The sequence below is a fragment of the Erpetoichthys calabaricus genome, chromosome 8, assembly GCF_900747795.2.
Source record: "Erpetoichthys calabaricus chromosome 8, fErpCal1.3, whole genome shotgun sequence".
Classification (NCBI taxonomy): Eukaryota; Metazoa; Chordata; class Cladistia; order Polypteriformes; family Polypteridae; genus Erpetoichthys; species Erpetoichthys calabaricus.
Window position 1 is genome coordinate 157,926,733 of NC_041401.2, and position 24,905 is coordinate 157,951,637.

General features: G+C 39.2%; 1 protein-coding gene across 5 annotated transcripts in view; it reads right to left on the minus strand.

The window, feature by feature from the left end:
• The window catches only part of stk17b (serine/threonine kinase 17b (apoptosis-inducing)), a 215,533-nt gene that overhangs the window by 113,985 nt on the left and 76,643 nt on the right, over positions 1-24,905 (minus strand). Inside the window, exon 4 of one of the 5 annotated variants that reach the window (XM_051930216.1) lies at positions 9,482-9,608. The exons of the other annotated variants lie outside the window; for them this stretch is intronic. Coding sequence (XP_051786176.1) covers positions 9,482-9,608 — 127 coding nt within the window. The remainder of the gene's footprint in view (positions 1-9,481; positions 9,609-24,905) is intronic. 5 annotated transcript variants of the gene reach the window in all.

Here is a 24,905-nt window from a genome sequence, read left to right on the forward strand (position 1 = left end):
TTTTTAGTTTGTCTTTTTTTATTTTTTTCAAATACATTTTTGCTTACTGACTTTCTCAGTTTTTGCCTGGCTCATGTAAAGAGCATTACATGACTTAACTGCTCCTTCAATGTCTCTTGGTCTGCTGGTGTCCCAGCCTTGAACACAATTTAAAACTCTTAAATGCAGACATGCAAAGTGTGTTAAATCTCTACCATTTCTGGTATTCTAGCAAAGGCACAGAGAGTCTGATGTTGGGCTGGAACAAAGCAATGTTATCTACATAAAACAGACAAGTATAGGACTGACTAGTTTATCATCAAAATATCATTATGGTTTACATAAAAACAAGTGAGAAGTGCCAAAGAAGGTCTCTTGACTACAATAGTTATATTATTTTAGCAAGCAGGACAAAGACTCTACAAATAATCATTGGCCTCAGTGAGAGCCATAATCATGCCCTTGTGTCATATTGTTCCTTTTCACATAAAAATGGTGCACCTTCAATGTGGACCCACTTTATAGATATCCCCCCGTTGCACTATGCAAATGGTTTTCAGTAGCCATACAATTGAAATTTAGCTCTAAACTCTACTATCTTGAATTCCACGATAACACTCTATTACTAGCTTTGATTTCATATAAAATGACCAGTCATATACAGAGATTACAAGGTGATGCTCCTAAACGTTGCCTGGAAGTATGCTGCTATGGATGAAGGGGTCATTACTTTAGGAAAATCGTACAACAATAAAAGGATGTACAATGGATATTATAGATGTATATTTGGTAAATTTTACATTATTCATTCTGAAGCCTGCAAACCAAAATGTGTCAAGTTTTATAATTGGTTGATGGAAAGTCCATGCTTTTTTTGTACTTTTTTATAATGTGAGTTTATGTTTTTGATTAGTTTGAGGGGCAAAATTCTATTATTCTGAGAACTCAACATGTCTGAGACATTGTCATGTGACTGTCACATGACAGGCTGTGGGTGTGATCATGAGTTGGCATGACAATGACAAGGGCCCTGAAGCATACCAAGATCAACAGCTACAGTATTTTGATTATATTTGGAATTACCAAAATCTCTGTAGCAAATTTCTGTAGCACTTATTACTAACTGTACCAATGCATGTGTGTATATTATTTTTCCTTGTGAATCTATGAGCTAGCTTTTGTTTGTTATGCTTCTTGAAGTGCATGAGTCACTTTTCCTTTCTTCAGGTTTTGCTATTATGTTTTCATGAGCTAGTTTATTTCAGGCAGGCACTCATGTCTGATAACATTAAGAGAGCAAAACAAACTATTGAGCTTTTCAGTGAGCTTGTAAGGCATGTTTTATGAGTATCAGTATTATCACTTTTAGTTGATGTGCCTGCTTGTTAAAGAGAGACACAAAACAAGTGGAAAATACTTTCATATCATCAGTAAAATGATAAAATTTAATTCACAACAACATGATTGCATTAATCAATACTATTTTCTGGGAGATGAAGCAGGGAGCAGAAACAAGCTGTTTGTCTACTGTACTTAAACTATCTAAGAAGTGAACAAAAGGTTTCGTTGCCGGTCAGTAGTCTTGGTGTGACATGTGAATATTTGCCCAGGAATTGTATATCAGCCACATGTCAAATTATAAACTATAATAATCTTAATTCCTAATAAGAATCTCTGTTGCTTTCTAGCAATGCATCCATAAAAGCCTCATTAAAAGCATCCTGATGCATGTAGATAATAAGGAAGGGCAAAAAGGCAAACTAAAATAAACAGAATGAAGTTTAGGTGGGACTAAAAAATTAATAATTTTAAGTCAACACCTTTACATGCACCTCAAACTATCCTTTCAGAAAAGAGTTATAGGGTAAATGCCTAACCCCGGCAGCCCTGGGAACAAGATGGGCACCAACCTCGGAGAGGGCACTAATTAATTGTAAGGCACTGACAGACACAAACCCACGCTGACCCAGGGGCAATTTATAGTTACCAGTTAACCAAACACACATCTTTGAGATATGGCAGGAAAACTGAAGCACCAAACAAAAGCCCACACTTACTGCTTTTGCTGCCTTTCTAAAAAGCAACAACTCCTATGGTGATTCTTAAATGGCTTCTGACCTGAATGTGGGAGAAACCAAATTATCATTCAGCGGTCAAGGCTTCAAAACAAACAAGAACAAAGTAATGTCAACAAAATATTTTATTTATTCCTAGAGGAGTCGGGGTTCCCTCTCAGGTTTAATATAGCTGATTGCAAAATAAACCTAAAATATGATAATCAGTTTATCTTTCTGAAAATACTTTTTTTTTTTTTTTTACATTTTATAAGAGGAATCCTAAAATCTATAAACAGGAATAATTTACCAGCAAATTGTATACCATGCTTGCTTTTTAAGGGATATTTTTAATTCTTTGTTTATTCTGCACATTACCTTTCTGTGCAATACAATGTCTGTGAGAGAGGTTTCAGCATCAAGGAAGGAATCTGCACTTTTCAGAGGAAGTCAGAACCAAGACAGCAACTTGCAGTCACTTCCCTTTTACATTTCCTGATACTCCGTGGCTTAGTGTCGTGTTGTATACTCAAACTGCTACAAGAACCAGCTAACACGTTATTAACAACAGCTCATTTCTAATGCAAAGAAATGAACATTTGTGATATCAACTGACTAATAAGGCAAAAAACATCTTTTTCCTTACTAACTCACTCCTGAATTTGTTATCGTTTGTTTTTGTTTGAATTTTCACTTAGTTTTTGAACAAACCTTCTTGAATTATGGATTTTTCTTTTGACTTACTGTATGTTGAGCACTACGTTGTCAATTCAGCAGCTGCAGAGTTTGGGAACCTTAAAAATATGCAGCTATATCTGTCATTATAACTAGTGAGCACGAATAATAAATAATTTATATGTTTCAAAGAGATGTATTTTCATATCAAAAATATGTGTATCATAGCATACATTGTTTTAAAGTTCAAATTAAAAATAGGAAGTGTGATTTTCTGTGTGTATATTAGTGTTCTAATGGTAGTGACTTAGCATATAGACTTGTGTGTGTATATTAAGTAAGCTTAATCCATTAAATATATTAACATAGAGTGATGTGTGGTTCAACCTAATCCAGTTACAGGGGATGCACAAACCAGTGTTTTTCTTTTTGCCGGGACCTAGCCCGGATAAATGGGGAGGGTTATGTCGGGAAGATCATCCAGTGTAAAATTTTGCCAAATCAATATGCGGACAGCAATACAAATTTCCATACCGGATCGGTCGAGCTCCGGGTTAACAAGGACTGCCACCATTAGTGTTAGCCAACAGGGTGCTAGCGGAAATTGGGCTACTGTTGGCCGAAGAAGAAGAAGAAGGAGAAGAAGAGGGGGGAGACGTGTCCGGAGGCAGGAGGAGAGGAGAAAAGTAAAGAGTGGAACTGAGGGTAGGAACTTTGAATGTTGGCAGTATGACTGGTAAGGGGAGAAAGTCAGCAGATATGATGGAGAGAAGGAAGGTTGATATATTGTGCGTGCAAGAGACTAAATGAAAGGGGAGTAAGGCCAGGTGGATTGGAGGTGAATTCAAATTGTTCTATGATGGTGTGGATGGGAGGAGAAATAGGGTAGGGTTTATTCTGAAGGAACAGTATGTCCAGAGTGTTTTGGAGGTGAAAAGAGTGTCAGACAGAGTAATGATTATGAAGCTGGAAATTGGAGGTGTGATGATGAATATTGTTAGTGCATATGCCCCACAAGTTGGGTGTGCGATGGACGAGAAAGATGATTTTTGGAGTGAGTTGGATGAAGTGATGAACAGTGTACCCAAGGGACAGAAAGTGCTGATTGGAGCGGATTTCAATGGGCATGTTGGTGAAGGGAAAAGTGGAGATGAGGAGGTGATGGGTAGGTATGGTTTTAAGGAGAGGAATGAAGAAGGTCAGAGGATAGTGGATTTTGCCAAAAGGATGGACATGACTGTGGTGAATACGTATTTTAAGAAGAGGGAGGAACATAGGATTACGTACAAGAGTGGAGGAAGATGCACAGAGGTAGATTACATCCTATGCAGAAGAGTTGATCTTAAGGAGACTGAAGACTGCAAAGTGGTGGAGGGGAAAGTGTAGTTAAGCAGCATAGGATGGTGGTCTGTAGGATGACGTTGGAGATCAAGAAGAGGAAGAGAATGAGGGCAGAACCAAGTATCAAATGGTGGAAGTTGAAAAAGGAAGACTGCAAGGTTGAGTTTAGGGAGGAGGTGAGACAGGCACTGGGTGGCAGTGAAGAGTTACCAGACAGCTGGGAAACTACAGCAGATATAGTAAGGGTGACAGCAAGAAGGGTGCTTGGTGTGACATCTGGAAAGAGGAAGAAGGAAAAGGAAACCTGGTAGTGGAATGGGAGAATACAGGAGAGTATACAGAGGAACAGGATGGCAAAGAAGAAGTGGGATAGTCAGAGAGATGCAGAAAGTAAACAAGAATACAAGGAGATAAAGCGCAAGGTGAAGAAAGAGGTGGCGAAGGCTAAAGAAAAGGCGTATGATGAGTTGTATAAGAGGTTGGACACTATAGGACCTGTACGGATTGGCTAGACAGAGGGACTGAGCTGGGAAAGATGTGCAGCAGGTTAGGGTGATAAAGGATAAAGATGGAAACGTACTCACAAGCAAGGAGAGTTTGTTGAGCAGATGGAAAGAGTACTTTGAGAGGCTGATGAATGAAGAGAACAAGAGAGAGAAGAGGTTGGATGATGTGGAGATAGTGAATCAGGAAGTGCAACGGATTAGCAAGGAGGAAGTAAGGACAGCTATGAAGAGGATGAAAAATGGAAAGGCTGTTGGTCCAGATGACATACCTATGGAAGCATGGAGGTGTTTAGGAGAGATGGCAGTGGAGTTTTTAACCAGATTGTTTAATGGAATCTTGGAAAGTGAGAGGATGCCTGAGGAGTGGAGAAGAAGTGTACTGGTGCCGATATTTAAGAATAAGGGGGATGCGCAGGACTGCAGTAACTACACGGGAATAAAATTGATGAGCCACAGCATGAAGTTATGGGAAAGAGTAGTGGAAGCTAGGTTAAGAAGTGAGGTGATGATTAGTGAGCAGCAGTATGGTTTCATGCCAAGAAAGAGCACCACAGATGCAATGTTTGCTCTGAGGATGTTGATGGAGAAGTTTAGAGAAGGCCAAAAGGAGTTGCATTGCGTCTTTGTGGACCTGGAGAAAGCATATGACAGGGTGCCTCGAGAGGAGCTGTAGTATTGTATGAGGAAGTCGGGAGTGGAAGAGAAGTACGTAAGAGTTGTACAGGATATGTACGAGGGAAGTGTGACAATGGTGAGGTCTGCGGTAGGAGTGACGGGTGCATTCAAGATGAAGGTGGGATTACATCAGGGATCGGCTCTGAGCCCTTTCTTGTTTGCAATGGTGATGGACAGGTTGACAGACGGGATTAGACAGGAGTCCCTGTGGACTACGATGTTTGCTGATGACATTGTGATCTGTAGCGATAATAGGTAGCAGGTTGAGGAGACCCTGGAGAGGTGGAGATATGCTCTAGAGAGGAGAGAATGAAGGTCAGTAGGAACAAGACAGAATACATGTGTGTAACTATTGACTATGAAATATTAAAAGTTAAAATAACAGAATACAATAACACAGTCCGTCTTGAGAGGCGCTGCTATTTCTCTAAGATTATAAATAACAATGCTAGTAATCCCAGAGTCTTATTTTCGACAATTGATCGTCTGTTAAACCCAGGTAACTCAAAGGAATGCCTCCTAAGTACTTCCAGTAAAACCTGTGAGGCTATTGCTGTATTTTTTCAATCAAAAAATTAATGATATTAGAAATAACATAGTATATCTCCCCAATACTAAGGATCCTCCTAAACCCCCAGTACCCCATAATAAACAAATTAAAGTCTTTCACTAGGATAGATTTACCTGATTTACATAAAATAATTTCTCAAATAAAACCCTCCACCTGTGCCCCTTGACCCAATACCAACAAATTTTTTCAAAGAAGTATCGGGTGTGCTTAGTGATAATGTTCTTGACATAGTAAATTCGTCATTAGATACGGGGGGTCTTCCCAGACTGTCTCAAGACTGCGGTAGTTAAACCCCCTACTTAAGAAAAATAATCTCGATCCCTCTGCTCTTGAAAATTATAGACCCATCTCTAACCTGCCTTTCTTAAGTAAAAATTCTAGAGAAGGCAGTCATTATACAGTTAAATGAGCACCTCAATAAACATGCTATTCTTGATAAAATTTCAGTCAGGTTTTAGAACAAATCACAGCACAGAAACTGCACTCGTTAAAGTAGTAAATGACTGCGGGTAAATGCAGACAGAGGCCATTTATCTGTTCTCATCCTCTTAGATCTGAGTGCCGCATTTGACACCATTGATCATAATATTCTTAAGAATCGCCTTAGTCAATGGGTGGGCCTCTCTGGCAGTGTCTTAAATTGGTTTGAATCCTACCTGGCAGGGAGAAAATTCTTTGTTAGTTGTGGTAATTATAACTCAAAGACACATGATATTCTATATGGTGTTCCACAAGGCTCTATCCTGGGTCCACTGCTCTTCTCAATCTACATGCTTCCATTAGGTCAGATTATCTCAGGGCACAACGTGAGCTACCACAGCTATGCTGATGACACACAGCTGTATTTATCAATAGCACCTGATGACCCCAAATCTCTTGATTCGCTAACACAATGTCTAACTTGTATCTCAGAATGGATGAATAGTAACTTTCTCAAATTAAATAAAGAAAAAAACCGAAATCTTAGTGATTGGCAATAATGGATACAATGAGGCTATTAGAAATAAACTGGATGCATTAGGATTAAAAGTCAAATCGGAGGTAAAAAGCTTAGGGGTAACCATTGATTGTAATCTGAATTTTAAATCGCATATTAATCAGATCACTAGGACAGCATTTTTTCACCTAAGAAACATAGCAAAAGTTAGACCTCTTATATCATCGAAAGATGCAGAGAAATTAGTTCATGCGTTTGTTTTCAGTCGGCTAGATTACTGTAACGCACTCCTCTCAGGACTACCCAAAAAAAGACATCAATCGTTTGCAACTAGTGCAGAATGCAGCTGCTAGAATCCTTACCAGGAAAAGAAAATCCGAACACATTTCTCCAGTTTTGATGTCACTACACTGGTTACCTATATCATTCAGAATTGACTTTAAAATTCTGCTTATGGTTTATAAAGCTTTAAATAATCTCGCCCCGGCTTATATATCGGAATGTCTGACACCTTATATTCCAAATCGTAACCTCAGATCCTCAACTGAGTGTCTCCTTAGAATTCCAAGAGCAAAACTTAAAAGAAGTGGTGAGGCGGCCTTCTGCTGTTATGCACCTAAAATCTGGAATAGCCTGCCAGTAGGAATTCGCCAGGCTAATACAGTGGAGCACTTTAAAAAACTACTGAAAACACATTATTTTAACATGGCCTTCTCATAAGTTCACTGTAATTTAATCCTGATACTCTGTATATCTAATTCATTATAATAACTATTCATTCAAAATCTGTACTAACCCCTACTCTCTCTTCTGTTTCCTTTTCCGGTGTCCTGTTGGTGGTGGCGTGCGCCACCACCATCTACCCAAAGCACCATGATGTTCCAACAATGATGGATGGATTAAAAGCCAGAAGTCTGTATGACCATCAGCATCAAGTGACTCCGTGAAAAACCCGAACTACCAAGAGGACTATTTCATTTATGTTAGGTAGCATGCCCAAAGGGGACTGGGCGGTCTCGTGGCCTGGAACCCCTACAGATTTTATTTTTTTCTCCAGCCTTCTGGAGTTTTTTTTTGTTTTTTCTGTCCACCCTGGCCATCGGACCTTACTCCTTTTCTATGTTAATTAATGTTGTCTTGTTTTAATTTCTTATTTTGTCTTTTATTTTTCTTCTCTTCATTATGTTAAAGCACTTTGAGCTACTTTTTGTATGAAAATGTGCTATATAAATAAATGTTGTTGTTGTTGTTGTGTAAATGAGAGGGAGGTCAGTGGAATGGTGAGGATGCAGGGAGTAGAGTTGGCGAGTTGGATGAGTTTAAATACTTGAGATTAACAGTACAGAGTAATTGGGATTGTGGAAGAGAGGTGAAAAAGAGAGTACAGGCAGAGTGGAATGGGTGGAGAAGAGTGTCAGGAGTAATTTGTGACAGACGGGTATCGGCAAGAGTGAAAGGGAAGGTCTACAGGACAGTAGTGAGACCAGCTATGTTACAATATATGGGTTGGAGACGGTGCAACTGACCAGAAAGCAGGAGACAGAGCTGGAGGTGGCAGAGTTAAAGATGCGAAGATTTGCACTGGGTGTGATGAGGATGGATAGGATTAGAAATGAGTACATTAGAGGGTCAGCTCAAGTTGGACGATTGGGAGACAAAGTCAGAGAGGCGAGATTGCGTTGGTTTGGACATGTACAGAGGAGAGATGCTGGGTATATTGGGAGAAGGATAACTAAGGATAGAGCTGCCAGGGAAATAGGAAAAGAGGAAGGCCTAAGCGAAGGTTTATGGATGTGGTGAGAGAGGACATGCAGGTGATGGGTTGTAACAGAGCAAGATGCAGAGGACAGAAAGATATGGAAGAAGATGATCCGCTGTGGCAACCCCTAACGGGAGTAGCCGAAAGAAGAAGAAGAACATGATGTGTGGTTCAACCTGCTTGGCGAGTGGTGGCTGCAGCCCCATTGTCTCTGCATTGGATTAAGTGAGTTTGACAATGCATGTATATTTAAAGCTTGTGACTTGAAACAGAGAGGGAAAACTAGAAAAAACGTGTCTTATTTCATTCAGAAACATACTATACTAACATCTACCAAATCCTTCAGAATTTTTAATTAAATGTGATATGGATTTTGGCCCTACCACCGACTCCTACCTAACAGATACATATCAATGTAAGAAAACTGGGGAAATGTGCAAACAGCACAGAGATCGTGGCTAGGCTAGGGCTCCATCTCAGTAGGTGTCAACCACTGTGCCACCTACTACACACTAAGGGGAATATTTATCACTTCATAGAATCCATATTAAACAAACTGCTAGAAATGTCAGTTTATCAGAAATGTTACATCATTGTATGAAACATTCAGGAAACACATTAGTTCCAGTCCTCATGTTTAGATCTATATAAGGTCATAAGTAAATCTACAAATAAAAAAGAAGCGTAGTGCCCATGACATACATTTATAACTGGAAAACTCCAAAGTATGAGAGTCATGTTGTAGTATGGCTATCACTATGACTGTCCCTAGGTAGTCATGCTGAACTGCGCATGATGAATGAAATGTGGAGGATGGTAAACCACATTGAAGCAAAAGGAGTATCAATAACAGAATATAATAACATTAATAATGAAATTAAAAAGAATTCAAAAGCAACAGTCAGCAAGCCAAAAAAAGAAGAGGCATCATTTCATTATGTATTATGTATTCATTATGAGAGATTTCTCTCTGACAAGTCTTACCTACGTACTCGGGCGTCCCCATGATTTCCCGCAACTCACTGGAATTCCCCACTTTCCGTGACAGGCCGCAGTCCACTATTTTAATATCACCCAGTGGATTATGACTGGTAAGAAGTATATTTTGTGGCTGTAGAGAAAAAAATTCAAATGTTAAAACAACATCTACTCTAAAAAAACCAAAGTCTAGCAAAATTTAGTAATATTTTTAAGGTTAGTAGAAATAATCCTTTACTAGCTCTAGCAGGCCACTATTCATTTAAACTACATGTCTTTAAAAAAATCTTTTATAGTTTTGAATTACCCTTGTGGTCATTAATTAAATTGGAATCAGAGTGCCCAAACTGTCATGCCAGCATTTGCGTCACCAGACAACAGGCAAGCAGTTTAAACAAAACGAGCCCCTGGAAAGAAGGGTGGCCAGGCAGTGTGAAGCCTAGCATGTCACCTCTGAGTTCAATGTTTAGTAGGAATACATGGAGTGCCCAACCGTTACTGCAAGGATAAAAACCATCTACTGTATTTTATTCTACTAAGTCCCACGGACAGGATAGAAATTGCACTAATGATTTAAAATAGCTTTAAAAAATTAATAAAGCTCTCTTTCCAACATTCCTAGGCTCATATATGTGCATTGCTAGTATTTAAACTAATCTTGCTTAAGGACAACTAACAGGAGTCCACAGGGTCTTTCAGCTTTCCATTAATAACTTGTCTCTTCTAGCGAACACTTTTGTGGTTGGGCTATTCATTGTGGAGGATAATATGTTCATAGGCTACACTGAATAAAAACAGTCCTACATAATGTTAACCGAGAGATGGAACAGCACATATGCTCCAACTCTTTCATTTTCCTCAGTCTTTTTGGCAAAATTGTGTTTGAAGAAAGAAAGGAAACATGAAAAAGTGTTTCAAGTAGAAATGGATTTGTGTCTTCTATTACAAGAATAAGAGAGTTCAGAAGGGCAGGGTTTATGGTGAATCTCTGGCATTTTCTTGGCTTCCTGCTGGAGCACATTCATATATGAGATGGCATTCATATGAGGATTTCAATGTACATAACTTAATCCACACCTACATTTACTAGGCACAAGCAGCAACTAACCCTGGATTTTGCACTAGTATGTTTTGGGCACAAGCACGCACACATCTATTTAGCGTCACCAATTACCATCACATGTCTGTCTCTGTGATGAGAGAGTAGAAGTTCCACCACAAAAAAACCCACTTAGACATATGAAGAACATAGAAAATTCACAAATGTGGTAACTTAAATAGAAGTTGAAGCCAGCTTGTTTCAGCTATGAGGCCTTCCACTGTGCTGCCATGCTGCCTGCATACATGACTGCAAACCTAAGGTGTGCCCAAGTGTGTTGGGCTGGGCAAAGCGCTCTGTGATCCTGAAATTGGACAAGCAATCTTTAAAATGGATGGACAGATACCAAAAATAATGCAGTGATAGGTAAACAGAAGAAGTAATACAGTTGACTATCCTGAGCACCAGTTGGGTACAATAATATAATAAAAGGCACTGCTGGGAAAAGAAACTCATGTTCTCTCCTCAGCCATTTGCCTCAGCAAGTCAGGAAGTGTACGTGAAACAACATTTAAAGTCTGTTATGAACTTCAAAATATATGAAAAAACAAAGAAAAATTAATTTAAAAACAAATTCAGTGTCCCACAGCTGTGATTTTATTTTAGAAAATTGGACTTTTTTGGTTTCAAGGGGACTTACAAAGATTTTATGTAACTGTGTTGTGGTAAAGTACTGGACTCCAAGCTGCAAAGACGCCTTCCTTCTTTATCCCGATTAAGTCATTAAACCTGCTTGTGCCCTAGTTGTTAAAACAAAAGCAAACTGCTGCACCAAGAACTGCTTATGCATTTTGAATGTGTGAAAGACAATCTATAATTTAAGAGTAACATTATTATTATTATCACTTAATTAGTGGTATATGAAAAAAGCATCATAATAGGGACGGTTTTCCATCTGGAATTTGCAACACATGAACAGATTTAAGATGTTTGTGCTTATAAAAAGAGATGCTTACAACATTTGGAAAACTACATTTTTTAGTAAAAGAGATACAACAACACAGTCTAATTTGGTGTTGGAGGAAATTAAACTCTATACAGGCTGCACTCCAGGGTCTTTATTGTTCTATTCTGACCCTAAGAAGAAAATATAAATTTGCTGCAAGTGTTTCCTTCTGTAATAATTCTAGAAACCATTGAGTCGAGATGGCAGCAGACTAGGCATCTTTATTAGACAGACTTTGCTGGTTGGTCTTCTTATCACTGAGCTTGATCAACCACACCTCGACTCAGGCTTGCACAGCATAACATCAGCGAGGTTTAAAATATGTTGTAGTAAATAGAACATAACAGGCTTCACCAAGGCAGGAAGCGGCATGAAAACAAATTTAAAAGGCACACCACATGACAAAAAAAAAATACCATGAAAATATTAGTGTTGTAAGAATTTAATCTGCTAGAGCGCAATGGTGTAAATTTTCAAGTCTCAACATTCTGACCGCATAGACTAAACAGCTGATGTTACTTATTAAGTATGATTTTTGTTTTTATTCACAATTGCTATGAGAACTAGGAGAACAAAACACAAGGTCACATTTAGACGACTGATAGCCACTACTAAATATTCTGTTCATCATGCATTAGAGAACAAAATGTTTTTAATAAGTGCATCATCTAAACAAGAATCTCCTTAAAATATTCACAAAGATTTATTTTCATTCAATGTCTCGCAAACACCTTTATCCAAAGTGATTTACAAGATCAGGACACATTACAATTGTTCACATTTAACTTTTTGCAACTGGCTGCTTAATCGACTTGCTTGGTATTACATGGGGGCAGAAGGTGAGGCTCAACTGACAACACTGGGGTTGACAACAACCTTGAGTACAAATTTACATGAAAAATATAAATAGATAAATATAGGCCATCAAATACTAACTCACTTTGTAACAGACTGACAACCCTGTACGTATGGTTCCTGCCTTACACCTACTGATCCCAAAATGGACTCACACCAGGATAAATGGATAAACAATTGTTATCGCTCTTTAATTTAATATTGTCTTTATTAGTATGCTGCTGCTGGAGTATGTGAATTTCCCCTTGGGATTAATAAAGTATCTATCTATCTATCTGGTAAGTGGTGCTGCTTTTTTTCCCCCCCACTAAAAGTACTAACTATGTTACACATTAAAATGAAACTGTAATAAAATAAAATGTAAAAAATGAAATTTAGTTTGTGTGGTGTTATCAATATTATTGCTTTTGAAAACTTTTTGGGCTTTTCTGAGGCTATACAAATCATCTAGGTGTTGATTCTGGGATGGCAATTTTGTGGTTTCAGCTGTCATTATGCAGGTCCTAGTTGCTAAGGGTATAATCTTTAGGGCCATGACATTGGGGTAATTGGTGAGACTGGACCAAACCTAGCGACTTATTACTGGATACTGAAACAAAGCTCTGCCTTTCGGTGTATGATTTGGCTCTAGGGTTCTTTCTTTTTGACTTTTGGTTTTGACTTTCGCTTTGCCTTGACTCTGTTCTTTCTCCTGTGCCTCACTAATATTTTCTGCCCCTTTTGCAGACAGTACACCTGGCCAGTGACAGGAATGCATCATTAATTTGTTTATCACATTTTATTTTGTTTTTGGTGCCATTTTTCATGAGCACTGCAATGGTCACTTGACATTTGAGGGACATGACATGTGATCTGTGACATCATGACAGCCATAATATTACAGCCAACTCTTGATATCCACAGGGTTTGTGTTTCTCAAACACCACGCAGATATGGAAAATGTGGTTTGGCATACTAAAGCATTGATCTTATGGAAAAAAGTGTAGTTAGGTTCTGGCAGGATGCCAGCTTGAGGGGAGGACTGGTGGACTTGCCAGCCCCCAGCACTTATCCCTCAAGGCTTGGTAATGATCCTTTCACAGGTTCACCTACAGAAACCTTTTCATGACTTTTACTTCCTCTAGAGTTTAGTTTGATTGGCATCAAGGCACTACGGCAGAGGCCGCAAACGACCACAGTGGGGCTGATACGATGACCTCACTAAACTACCCAACTGGTGGTAAGGGTGTGTACAATGGGCAGGCACTTAGTAAGTGTAAGCTTATGACCTGCAGTTGCTGGAAATTATTTGTTTGTAAGGAACAATTGCAAGCCCCGGCCCCCTTCACAAACGGGGTTCAATGGCTTACCCATGCCTCTTGGCACAAGGTTGACCCATGTTCATTCATCCACTGTAGCACATGTGCACCCCCAGATATATAAGTGCATCACAGACCTTTTAATTGTTCATTCTTATGTGTTGCTCATGCACAATAGGCCCCTCAGAATATTTTTTTTCTGCTGTACATGATCGCGAATACAGCCCTCTGATGTGTATCCCCTGTCCCATCCCGCAGCCTTCAGTGAGGAACTTGTCCAGGAACTGGCGTTTATAGATCGCGGGTGTCATTAAATCGGTTACACTATTATGATAGCAGATAAGATTTACTGTATGTTTTTGTGTATGTTTGTGTATAGTATATATAATGTGTGTGCGTGTGTATATATATGGTTGAAATAGTTTACTGTCAAATAATGCAAAGCGTACGCGACACGTGTTTCACCCTAATTCTGGGCTCATCAGGCATACACACTCTACTGCACTCCCTCTCGGGAATTGAACCTCGGACGTCAGCGCTAGAGGCGAAGCCCCTAACGTTGCGCCACGGCATGTGGTTTGTTCATTTGACAGCATGTAGATCGGGGTAATTACATTCACAGCATTCGTAGTCTGAATCACAATCTGATTGTATGGGTGGTTACCTACCAGGTAACGCTTATGGTTGGTCAGCAAGTCGGCTAACATCCGCCACGTGACCTACTATGCACATTAAAGGAATATTTCACCCAAAAATATTTTCACACACTATGTTACTTATCCCATGTAGTTTGTAGTAACAGCTGAGAAAAAATGTCATGTTTTCATAATATTATATATATATATATATATATATATATATATATATATATAAAAAGAGAGAGAGAGAGAGAGAGAAAGGTTGTTCACAGAGGAATTACCTTTTGCAAAAAAGACTTTTGACCAGTGAGTGAGTTAAGCCAAATCTTCAATTCAAAAGGCCGGTGACCACATTATGTTACACAACGGATTAGGAAAAGACTCTGAAGAAGTACACACATTGGTAAATAAAAATGTTTAAACAAGTCTGTGGTTTCAAAAGACACACCAAAAAAACAGGCAAGAAGTCATACTATACATAAAATAACAGTCAAAGTAGTTGTCCCCTCCAAAAATGACATAACTAAAATTAAAAGACAAAAACGAAGCAGGCAAGGTGTTGAATCAATGCAATCACCAAATCACTAAGTAAAATCTGAGACTCTTGAAACGAAGCAGGCAAGGTGTTGAATCAATGCAATCACCAAATCACTAAGTAAAATCTGAGACTCTTGAAACAAAAGCAAAGTTCAGACAGCACTTAACTCTAGACAAGCAGTCAAAAGAAAACAGGCTGTTGCAAAGGTGTGAAATGGAATGGTCAAGCAATATACCAGTTGAGTTTTCTCAGTTCATATTTCCTGTGTAGTCATTTCACTGATGCAATATAAGCATTGCATAGCAGGGACAGGAGAGCCCAGGGACACAAAGGGAAGGGATGGAGCGGAAGCCAATTGCAAAACTAAAGGATAGACTAGCAGTGGAGACCCAGTCTATTTCTGTTGGCCAAACCTATGAAACAAGCCCCCTTCAATATTCAAAACATGTTACACATGGACTGTGATGATCAATAGTTTTCTCAAAGATTCCTCCTATATACTGTGTGTATATATATATATATATATATATATATATATATATATATATATATATATATACACACACACACACAGTAATCCCTCCTCCATCGCGGGGGTTGCGTTCCAGAGCCACCCGTGAAATAAGAAAATCCGCGAAGTAGAAACCATATGTTTATATGGTTATTTTTATATTGTCATGCTTGGGTCACAGATTTGCGCAGAAACACAGGAGGTTGTAGAGAGACAGGAACGTTATTCAAACACTGCAAACAAACATTTGTCTCTTTTTCAAAAGTTTAAACTGTGCTCCATGACAAGACAGAGATGACAGTTCCATCTCACAATTAAAAGAATGCAAACATATCTTCCTCTTCAAAGGAGTGCGTGTCAGGAGCAGTGACTGTCACAGAGATAGAGAAAAGAGCAAACAAATCAATAGGGCTGTTTGGCTTTTAAGTATGCGAAGCACCGCGGCACAAAGCTGTTGAAGGCGGCAGCTCACACCCCCTCCGTCAGGAGCAGGGAGAGAGAGAGAGACAAACAAAAATCAATACGTGCCCTTCGAGCTTTTAAGTATGCGAAGCACCGTGCAGCATGTCGTTTCAGGAAGCAGCTGCACAAAAGATAGCAACGTGAAGATAATCTTTCAGCATTTTTAGACGAGCGTCCGTATCGTCTAGGTGTGCGAACAGCCCCCCTGCTCAATCCCCCTACGTCAGGATCAGAGAAAGTCAGCGCAAGAGAAAGAGAAAAGTAAGCCAGGTAGCTTCTCAGCCATCTGCCAATAGCGTCCCTTGTATGAAATCAACTGGGCAAACCAACTGAGGAAGCATGTACCAGAAATTAAAAGACCCATTGTCTGCAGAAACCCGCGAAGCAGCGGAAAATCCGCGATATATATTTAAATATGCTTACATATAAAATCCGCAATGGAGTGAAGCCGCGAAAGGCGAAGCGCGATATAGCGAGGGATTACTGTATATATATATATATATATATATATACACACACACAGTGGGTACAGAAAGTATTCAGACCCCCTTCAATTTTTCACTCTTTGTCATATTGCAGCCATTTGCTAAAATCATTTAAATTAATTTTTTCCCTCATTAATGTACACACAGCACCCCATATTGACAGACAAAAAAAATTTTTTGAAATTGTTGCAGATTTATTAAAAAAGAAAAACTGAAATATCACATGGTCCTAAGTATTCAGACCCTTTGCTCAGTATTTAGTAGAAGCACCCTTTTGAGCTAATACAGCCATGAGTCTTCTTGGGAAAGATGCAACAAGTTTTTCACACCTGGATTTGGGGATCCTCTGCCATTCCTCCTTGAAGATCCTCTCCAGTTCTGTCAGGTTGGATGGTAAACGTTGGTGGACAGCCATTTTTAGGTCTCTCCAGAGATGCTCAATTGGGTTTAAGTCAGGGCTCTGGCTGGGCCATTCAAGAACAGTCACAGAGTTGTTGTGAAGCCACTCCTTCATTATTTTAGCTGTGTGCTTAGGGTCATTGTCTTGTTGGAAGGTAAACCTTCGGCCCAGTCTGAGGTCCTTAGCACTCTGGAGAAGGTTTTTGTCCAGGATATCCCTGTACTTGGCCGCATTCATCTTTCCCTCGATTGCAACCAGTCGTCCTGTCCCTGCAGCTGAAAAACACCCCCACAGCATGATGCTGCCACCGCCATGCTTCACTGTGGGGACTGTATTGAACAAGTGATGACTGTATTGGACAAGTTGTCTCCACACATACCGCTTAGAATTAAGGCCAAAAAGTTCTCTCTCGGTCTCATCAGACCAGAGAATCTTATTTCTCACCATCTCAGAGTTCTTCAGGTGTCTTTTAGCAAACTCCATGCGGGCTGTCATGTGTCTTGCACTGAGGTATGTGTGGAGACAACCAGGCACTGCTCATCACTTGTCCAATACAGTCCCCACAGTGAAGCATGGCGGTGGCAGCATCATGCTGTGAGGGTGTTTTTCAGCTGCAGGGACAGGACGACTGGTTGCAATCGAGGGAAAGATGAATGCGGCCAAGTACAGGGATATCCTGGACAAAAACCTTCTCCAGAGTGCTAAGGACCTCAGACTGGGCCGAAGGTTTACCTTCCAACAAGACAATGACCCTAAGCACACAGCTAAAATAACGAAGGAGTGGCTTCACAACAACTCTGTGACTGTTCTTGAATGGCCCAGCCAGAGCCCTGACTTAAACCCAATTGAGCATCTCTGGAGAGACCTAAAAATGGCTGTCCACCAACGTTTACCATCCAACCTGACAGAACTAGAGAGGATATGCAAGGAGGAATGGCAGAGGATCCCCAAATCCAGGTATGAAAAACTTGTTGCATCTTTCCCAAGAAGACTCATGGCTGTATTAGCTCAAAAGGGTGCTTCTACTAAATACTGAGCAAAGGGTCTGAATACTTAGGACCATGTGATATTTCAGTTTTTCTTTTTTAATAAATCTGCAACAATTTCAAAAATTCTTTTTTTTGTCTGTCAATATGGGGTGCTGTGTGTACATTAATGAGGGAAAAAATTAATTTAAATGATTTTAGCAAATGGCTGCAATATGACAAAGAGTGAAAAATTGAAGAGGGTCTGAATACTTTCCGTACCCACTGTATATATAATTAATATATATAATTTAACCAGATTACATTAAAATGTATTTCCAGTATCTACTGCTATACATTTCAATGTGTGTCTCTTTTTATCAACTTTTCTCCAACATTGCAGTAGGTTAAGAAAACTAATAGCAGCCATGGGAATGAGTTTAAAAAAAAAAAATGTCATAGCATAAAGTCCAAAGATGAGGCAAAGTACATCCTTTAAAATGTGGATTAACGTGCATCATGGATGGCACTTGCCTACATTAGAAAAACAGGTGTAATTTCGCTGTTGATAGATTGCAAAGACCACTTTCTTAGTTGGTCATAAACAGATAGTGAACATATTTCACATGGGTTGATAAGTAAGTACATTTTCTAACCACACACGCAACAACTGAGTCAGCAGAAACAAAAAAACACCATGAAGGGTGGTAGCAGCAGTCACGTGAGCTGTGGAAAAGGTGGCAAGTCCTGACACCTTTAAAAAGTGAGCAGAAGAGCAGCAGCAATGTGCATGTGTGAGAAGTCGAGCTTTCCTCTTTTTCATGAGATTGTCACATCTTTGGCAGTGTGGCATGTCACCTTCTTTTCACTTTTTCTTGTTGGGTCATTTTGAGCAGACAGTTTCCATTCTAACTATAAGCAGCTGAAGTGGGCAGTGCTGCACAAATAAACACTTGTGATGAGCATGGAGGCATGTGCGCGTAGGGTTTGTAAAGAAATCGTGATGGTAGTTGTTTGTCAATATATTCCGCTCTGTGTTGGGTATATAAAATATTAATTTTTTGGCCCTGAATAAAACTTGAGTTTGATGCCCCTGCTATGAAGCGAATGCCAAACTAAAACATTTGCGCTTACAGACATTAAATGCAGCAACCAGTCTGCTTCTTTGAATGGATCGAATGAGAACAATCTCATGTTACGTATCAACTTACTTCTTTAATACCATTAAAATAAAATCTATCTAAACCTGGCATTTAATTAACTAAAACAAAAAAAGCTAAGGATCAAATGTGAAAGCGTTGCCAAGAAAAGGGAGAGTATCCTACTATGGGGTGGTAATAAAGGCTACCCTGAAGTTGGATTGCCCCGGAGTTCAAATCTTGTTCTGTGGATGATCTGTGTGGGGCTTACAAATGCTGTCAATTTGCTTCAGGGACCTAAAGACATGCTATTAGGTAAATATTAAATTAGATTACTTTTTCATTTGTGCTGTAAAATATGTCTAGTGTGGACTCTTGAATCCTCCAGTAAAGTTTTAGGAGTATTTTTTAAAAAAGTGAATATTTTACATTTTTCTTTCTATACACTGCACAGCATTATTCTCTCCTGAAGACGCCATTATGTCGTGTTTTAGCTACCAGTTACTTTGAGTCGTTTTAACTATACAGCATTTGTAATTATTGTATGACGCACTTTATAAAAATACATTGAATTAAATTGGCCCAGTGTCAGGGATTCCTGCTCATTCTTGCCTTACACTCTTTGCTGCCAGCACAAGTTCTGAACTTTAAGAGCTCTGCACTCAAAATGGGGACTCAGAAAACGGATGGATGAATGATAAAGTAAAAAAAAGAGTACACACTCATGAAAAACTAAATTTACATGACTGAATTTGTTGAGACTTCAGGCACAACAGCAAGTGAGGTTTCAGAAGCATCAGGGTTGAATGTCAAGTTTACCCTTAGACAAAACAGATGACTGAAGCTGGGCAGAAAGCACAGGAGTGGCGATTTTGGGAGAACTAAAATGTGATTTAGGCAGTGATGAAAAATAAGGCCAGAAAGAGACAAGGTTGGTTACAAGGAAGCAAAGAGAATTTCCATAAAAGGAGATACAGGCAGGAGCTTGGAAACAAGAAAAGAATGAGAAGTGTGTTCAGAACTGCACAACAGGCGCCAAAAGAAAAAAAGGTGTGGTGGGCGTGAACTGCTCTTGAAGAGAACGTATTGAGTAATGGTGACAAAACTAGTAGCACTTTTAAGCTGCATGTAGGAAAGCTGCATGTAGGGAAAACAAAAGGAAAAAGCAATAGAGAATGATGCTAAAGTGTCAATGAAAATGATAAAAGATAGAACAGAATCTGGAATGGTGTCAAAATGTTAAAAACATCCTTCTTTGAGTCTTTGCTCTTGGATATCTTTAGGAATAAGGCTGGGTTTATACTCAACGCTCAGAATGCTTATGCACACCCATCATGGCTGCCTTGCCTTCCCAGCACTCTTTTGATGAATCCTCTGAGCACGAGTTGCAGTACCAGCAAAAATTTGGGTGGCGTGTGCGTTCAAGTTTTGGTCAATGACATCAGCATTGTTGCTTGCTGTCAACATTTCCGTAGTGACAGACATGCCTGTAAGAACACTGGGCATCAAATCGCCAGCTCTTTGAAAGTGGAGGTGGAAACATGCAAGACGAAATGGAAGCAAACTTGAGACAGATACGTCCATGCAAAGGGGAAAATGTCTGAGAAAAGAAGTGGGGATTCAGTCGTTGCAAGATAATGTTGTGTGATGGCAAGTTGCACTGCAGCTCCAACAGGATCAATGCGTGTGCTTTGATGTTTGATGAATGGTTCTATGTGGTGACACTTAAATGTTGACATTCAAAAGAATCAGTGGTGCTTTTCTTCATCCATTTCCTGCATAGCTTAATGATGAAATTCATTTAAAGATCTCACATACTGTCTTCTGTGTCGCTGTTGAAGTCTGTTTTTGCACCTTCACAACAGCATTAGAATGTAAAGAAATTTTTATCTTCAACATTTTTCTGCATTCAGCTTTCAACACAGCAAAACTTGGTTGTTTTCTAACCATGATGATGTCTCACACTGCCACCTGATGGAATCCTCCAGATATACATAAAGTATGCGCGCAAGTATAGACGGTAGCTCACATATCACGTACCATTAAATATAACCTGGCCTTAAGACACCATGTGCTCTACCACATCTTTCATCCACATTTTCTTGAGATTCTCTCCTGACTTTTTTTTCTCCACCCCATCAGAGTGAACCCTACACTTCGACATTTATATTTCACTCTACAGTCTCAAATTATGCTTCTCTTCACCACCTGTGCCATCCCTGCAAGCCCTTGTTTTCTCTTTCTCTCTGTCTCTTCCTCACAGAAACTTTATATACCAAAACTAGCTGTCCCCTGCAGCTCTGGTAGTGAAACAGGACAAACTTTAAAAATCAATAAACAAACAGGTATCACTAGCTAAGTGGAGGCAAGGTCCGCTCCAAAACGTGGCCAGAAGTAAACCAATTTGAACGGAGTCTGGAGTGTGAGTGAGGATGGCCCAGCCAAGCTCCCCACTCCTGATGTCACGCTTCCCCCTCCCTTCAGCCCGCAGCCTCTGTGTCGGATTAGCATGAATAAATTGCTCCTGCAAGCGAACTATGATATTCAGCGCAATGGCAGAAGTCGCAAAATCAACCGGAATGTTCAAGCAAATTATAGAGAAAAACCCAATCCAAATCTGTTAAGTAGTTCTCCAATGAAAAGCAGACAGACATACAGACAGACATTGGATTTTAGATATACTGTATAGAGATGATCTTCAGCATTTTGTCGTTTTCTGCTCCGGTTTTTGGCTACTGCTACCCTCATTTGTTATTCCCATAAAAAACGTAAATCAGGTGAGAGCAGAGACGGACACCATGCATAGCTCTTTTTTTTTTTTTTTTTTTTAAATTTTTTTATCAGAAAGTCACTACATTGAATAAACACTATTACTTGATCCAGGGATAAAAGCAAATCAATACAAAATGAATGTCTACATCTACCTTTATGGTTATTTTAAAATTCTCAAGATTTACGACAATTCAGTCTGGAAAATATTTGCTCAAAATGGCTCATGAAGCCACTACTTTGGGGAAGACATGGCACTTCGCAGGGGACTGATTGCAAAAGAGGCACAAACACCACTCCCAGCAGTGTGCTTTCTAGCACTGCAGGTTTCCAAGTACAGTATCGGTATCACCAACAGGAATCTCTCTCTCTCATTCCTCCAGCTCTACTCTTCATTGCTAAACCTCCACCCAGACACAAAAGAGACCACCACCCTTTCCTTTGGGACCTTCCTTTTTGTTTTGGCAGGGGTCCTGCATCTTAAAGCTGCTGCTGAGAACCAAGTAAACAATGGAAAAAAAATATTTTGAGCCAGCTGATAAAAACAATTCAAGGGAAAATAGGTTCAAGCATGAAAAATGAATATTTGATCATTATGAATGATTTAGTTTCTTATATTTGACATATTTGTTTCAGTAATTCCCTGCTACAGCACCAGAAGACCGGACTTGAATCCTGTTCCTGTCCTATATGCATTTTCACATTACCTTAGGGACAGTGGGGGTTTCTGGGTATCCCTTTAACCCAAAGATGTCCATCTAGAGTTGGCTTTGGCCTCATACCTGATGCTAGTGGGATTGGCCGACTCCTAATGACCCTCAATCGAATGAAATGATTCAGGAGACTAATTTATGACTTGCTAAATGTCAGATTGAAAAATCTAACCACATATTTGGACATTTCACATCTGTAATTCTGCATCTGCATTTTAATTTTTATTCTGTATTGACCCCGTTCTTTTTGACACCTACTGCATGCCCAACCTACCTGGAAAGGGGTCTCTCTTTGAACTGCCTTTCCCAAGGTTTCTTCCATTTTTTCCCCTACAAGGGTTTTTTGGGAGTTTTTCCTTGTCTTCTTAGAGAGTCAAGGCTGGGGGGCTGTCAAGAGGCAGGGCCTGTTAAAGCCCATTGCGGCACTTCTTATGTGATTTTGGGCTATACAAAAAATAAATTATATTGTATTGTATTGTATTGTATTGTGAAACTTGCACAAATTTGGCAATTAACAGCAGTGACAGCAAAAGTGTGGTTCCACAAAGTCAATTAATATAAAACTCTAGTGCTGCTCATATTTATCCTCAATCACACCATATTGATTAGGTCATCAAAAAAGACTTATTGAATTAATATATAAAATAATTTGAGGAAAGTGAAAATACTGTATATCAGAATGTGCAAAATCCCTTTTTCACTTACATTGTTCTGTACCTCAATGACTCAGTCACCACGGTCAAAAGTGAGTACAGGTCGAGTATCCCTAATCCAAAATTTTTGGGAACAGAAGTATTTCACATTTCTGATATTTTCGGATATTGAAAAATTTATTTATGGGATATCTTGGGGACACCCTTCATCATGTTGGGAAATGCAGGCAAACCAGCTAAATGATGACTCATGCATATGATTCACATCATCGAGCTGTTATTAGAATGTGTGTTGACATGACAAACCTATTGAAACGCAAAACTGATGAACATGATGTACAGATTCTATTTTAGGTATGTAGTTGCGTACATAACTTTCCACAAAACTTTCATGTTTCAGTTTTATAAATCTGACCCCAGGTATGTTCCTTCTTTATTTATTTATTTTACATTTGTCATGCAGCAGTTTAAACTGCCACACAGGTGTAATCATTTATCCCCAGCCACATGTAGTGATGTCTATTCAACAGAAGGCTCATCCCAACCCAATGGCCTTTTAACAGAGTAAGCAAGAAGTGTAGGAAGGTCAGTGCTTGAATGGCTATTAATGTTGCTTACACTGAAATTAGTAGACTTCTACACAGCTGCAACAAAAACAGTTCTGTTTTGCTCTACCCAGAAAATGGAGCTGTGGTTAGAAGATTCATCCATTTGGAATACTGCACCACATGTCACTGAACGTTTAGGTCAGGTGATCTAGAGCAGCAGTTTTAAGATAGAACTGGTGAAAAATGCCATCTGCTGAACAATGTTGTTAATTAGATTCTTCTAGCCAAAGAACACAGGAGCCATTGCCTATCATACATGTGACTCTTTAATTTGACTTCAATAAGCATATTGGCATCAGAAGTGATGTGTCCTGAAGGTCTGCTCAAGAAAATGGTAGTCACTGTTTTTTTCTGTTTTTCTTGCTCCTACTTAAAGAAACATTAAGCATGCTTTTATAATGATATACCAAATTTAGAATTATTTTATTTTCACATTCAGCATACATTCTTTGAACATAATTTTAGTTACAACTCCAGTATCTTGTAGAGAATAAGTGAATAAAAAATATTCTTTAATCTAGCATATTTTCTGATTATGTTATTTCCATATTTAGTATATATTCTTCATTATATTCAGTAAAGTATTACAATGAATGTCATGCTACTAATCTTAATCCGTAATTTTTCCCCTTTCCAATTCTTCTCTCTCCTCTTGTGCTCACCCAGTTAGTAACTTTCAACAATATAGGAACCCCTTTGTTAAGATGATTCTGAGATGGTGGGATAGGCTGGGCTGTTGGTGCCGATTGGGGCTGTTCACTACTGTCCCCATTGGTTTTTTCTATAATTGTTGTTTTTTTTTTTTTATTAGAGTGAAATTTTAAATCTTGAAAACAGCAAGTCTTGGGGGCAGCCTATGACCGTTATAACAACATGAGCCCCAAAACTGTAGGGGGCACATTGCTAAATTTTCACATGTCCTAAAACTGTGGTGGCATCATGCTGGTGCAGCTGAGCAAAACACACTGCTGCCTCACAGTTCCAAAGACAAAGGTACAAGAACTGGCCAAGGCATTACCACAGTGCAATTCACATTCTAGTCTCATTTGAATGACTTTTTTGTGAGGATTCTGGTTTATGGTCAGTTTTGTTGTTTGGCTAGACCTTGAGAACAAGCTTTTCTGGTCGGACTGTGGTCCCTTTTAATCCTGTGTTATAATAAACAATTACAGAAAATGGCTGGATGCTTTATTCTATATTTCAAGGTATAACTTTTGTGAAGGACCAGTGTATTAGAACCCAAACAGTCTCTGAAGAGATTTTACAGTAAATAACTGTCCATCTGTCTATTGTTTTTTTTAAGTCAACTTAGTTCACATGGATTGGCAATAAAAGGCCCATTCCAACAGCG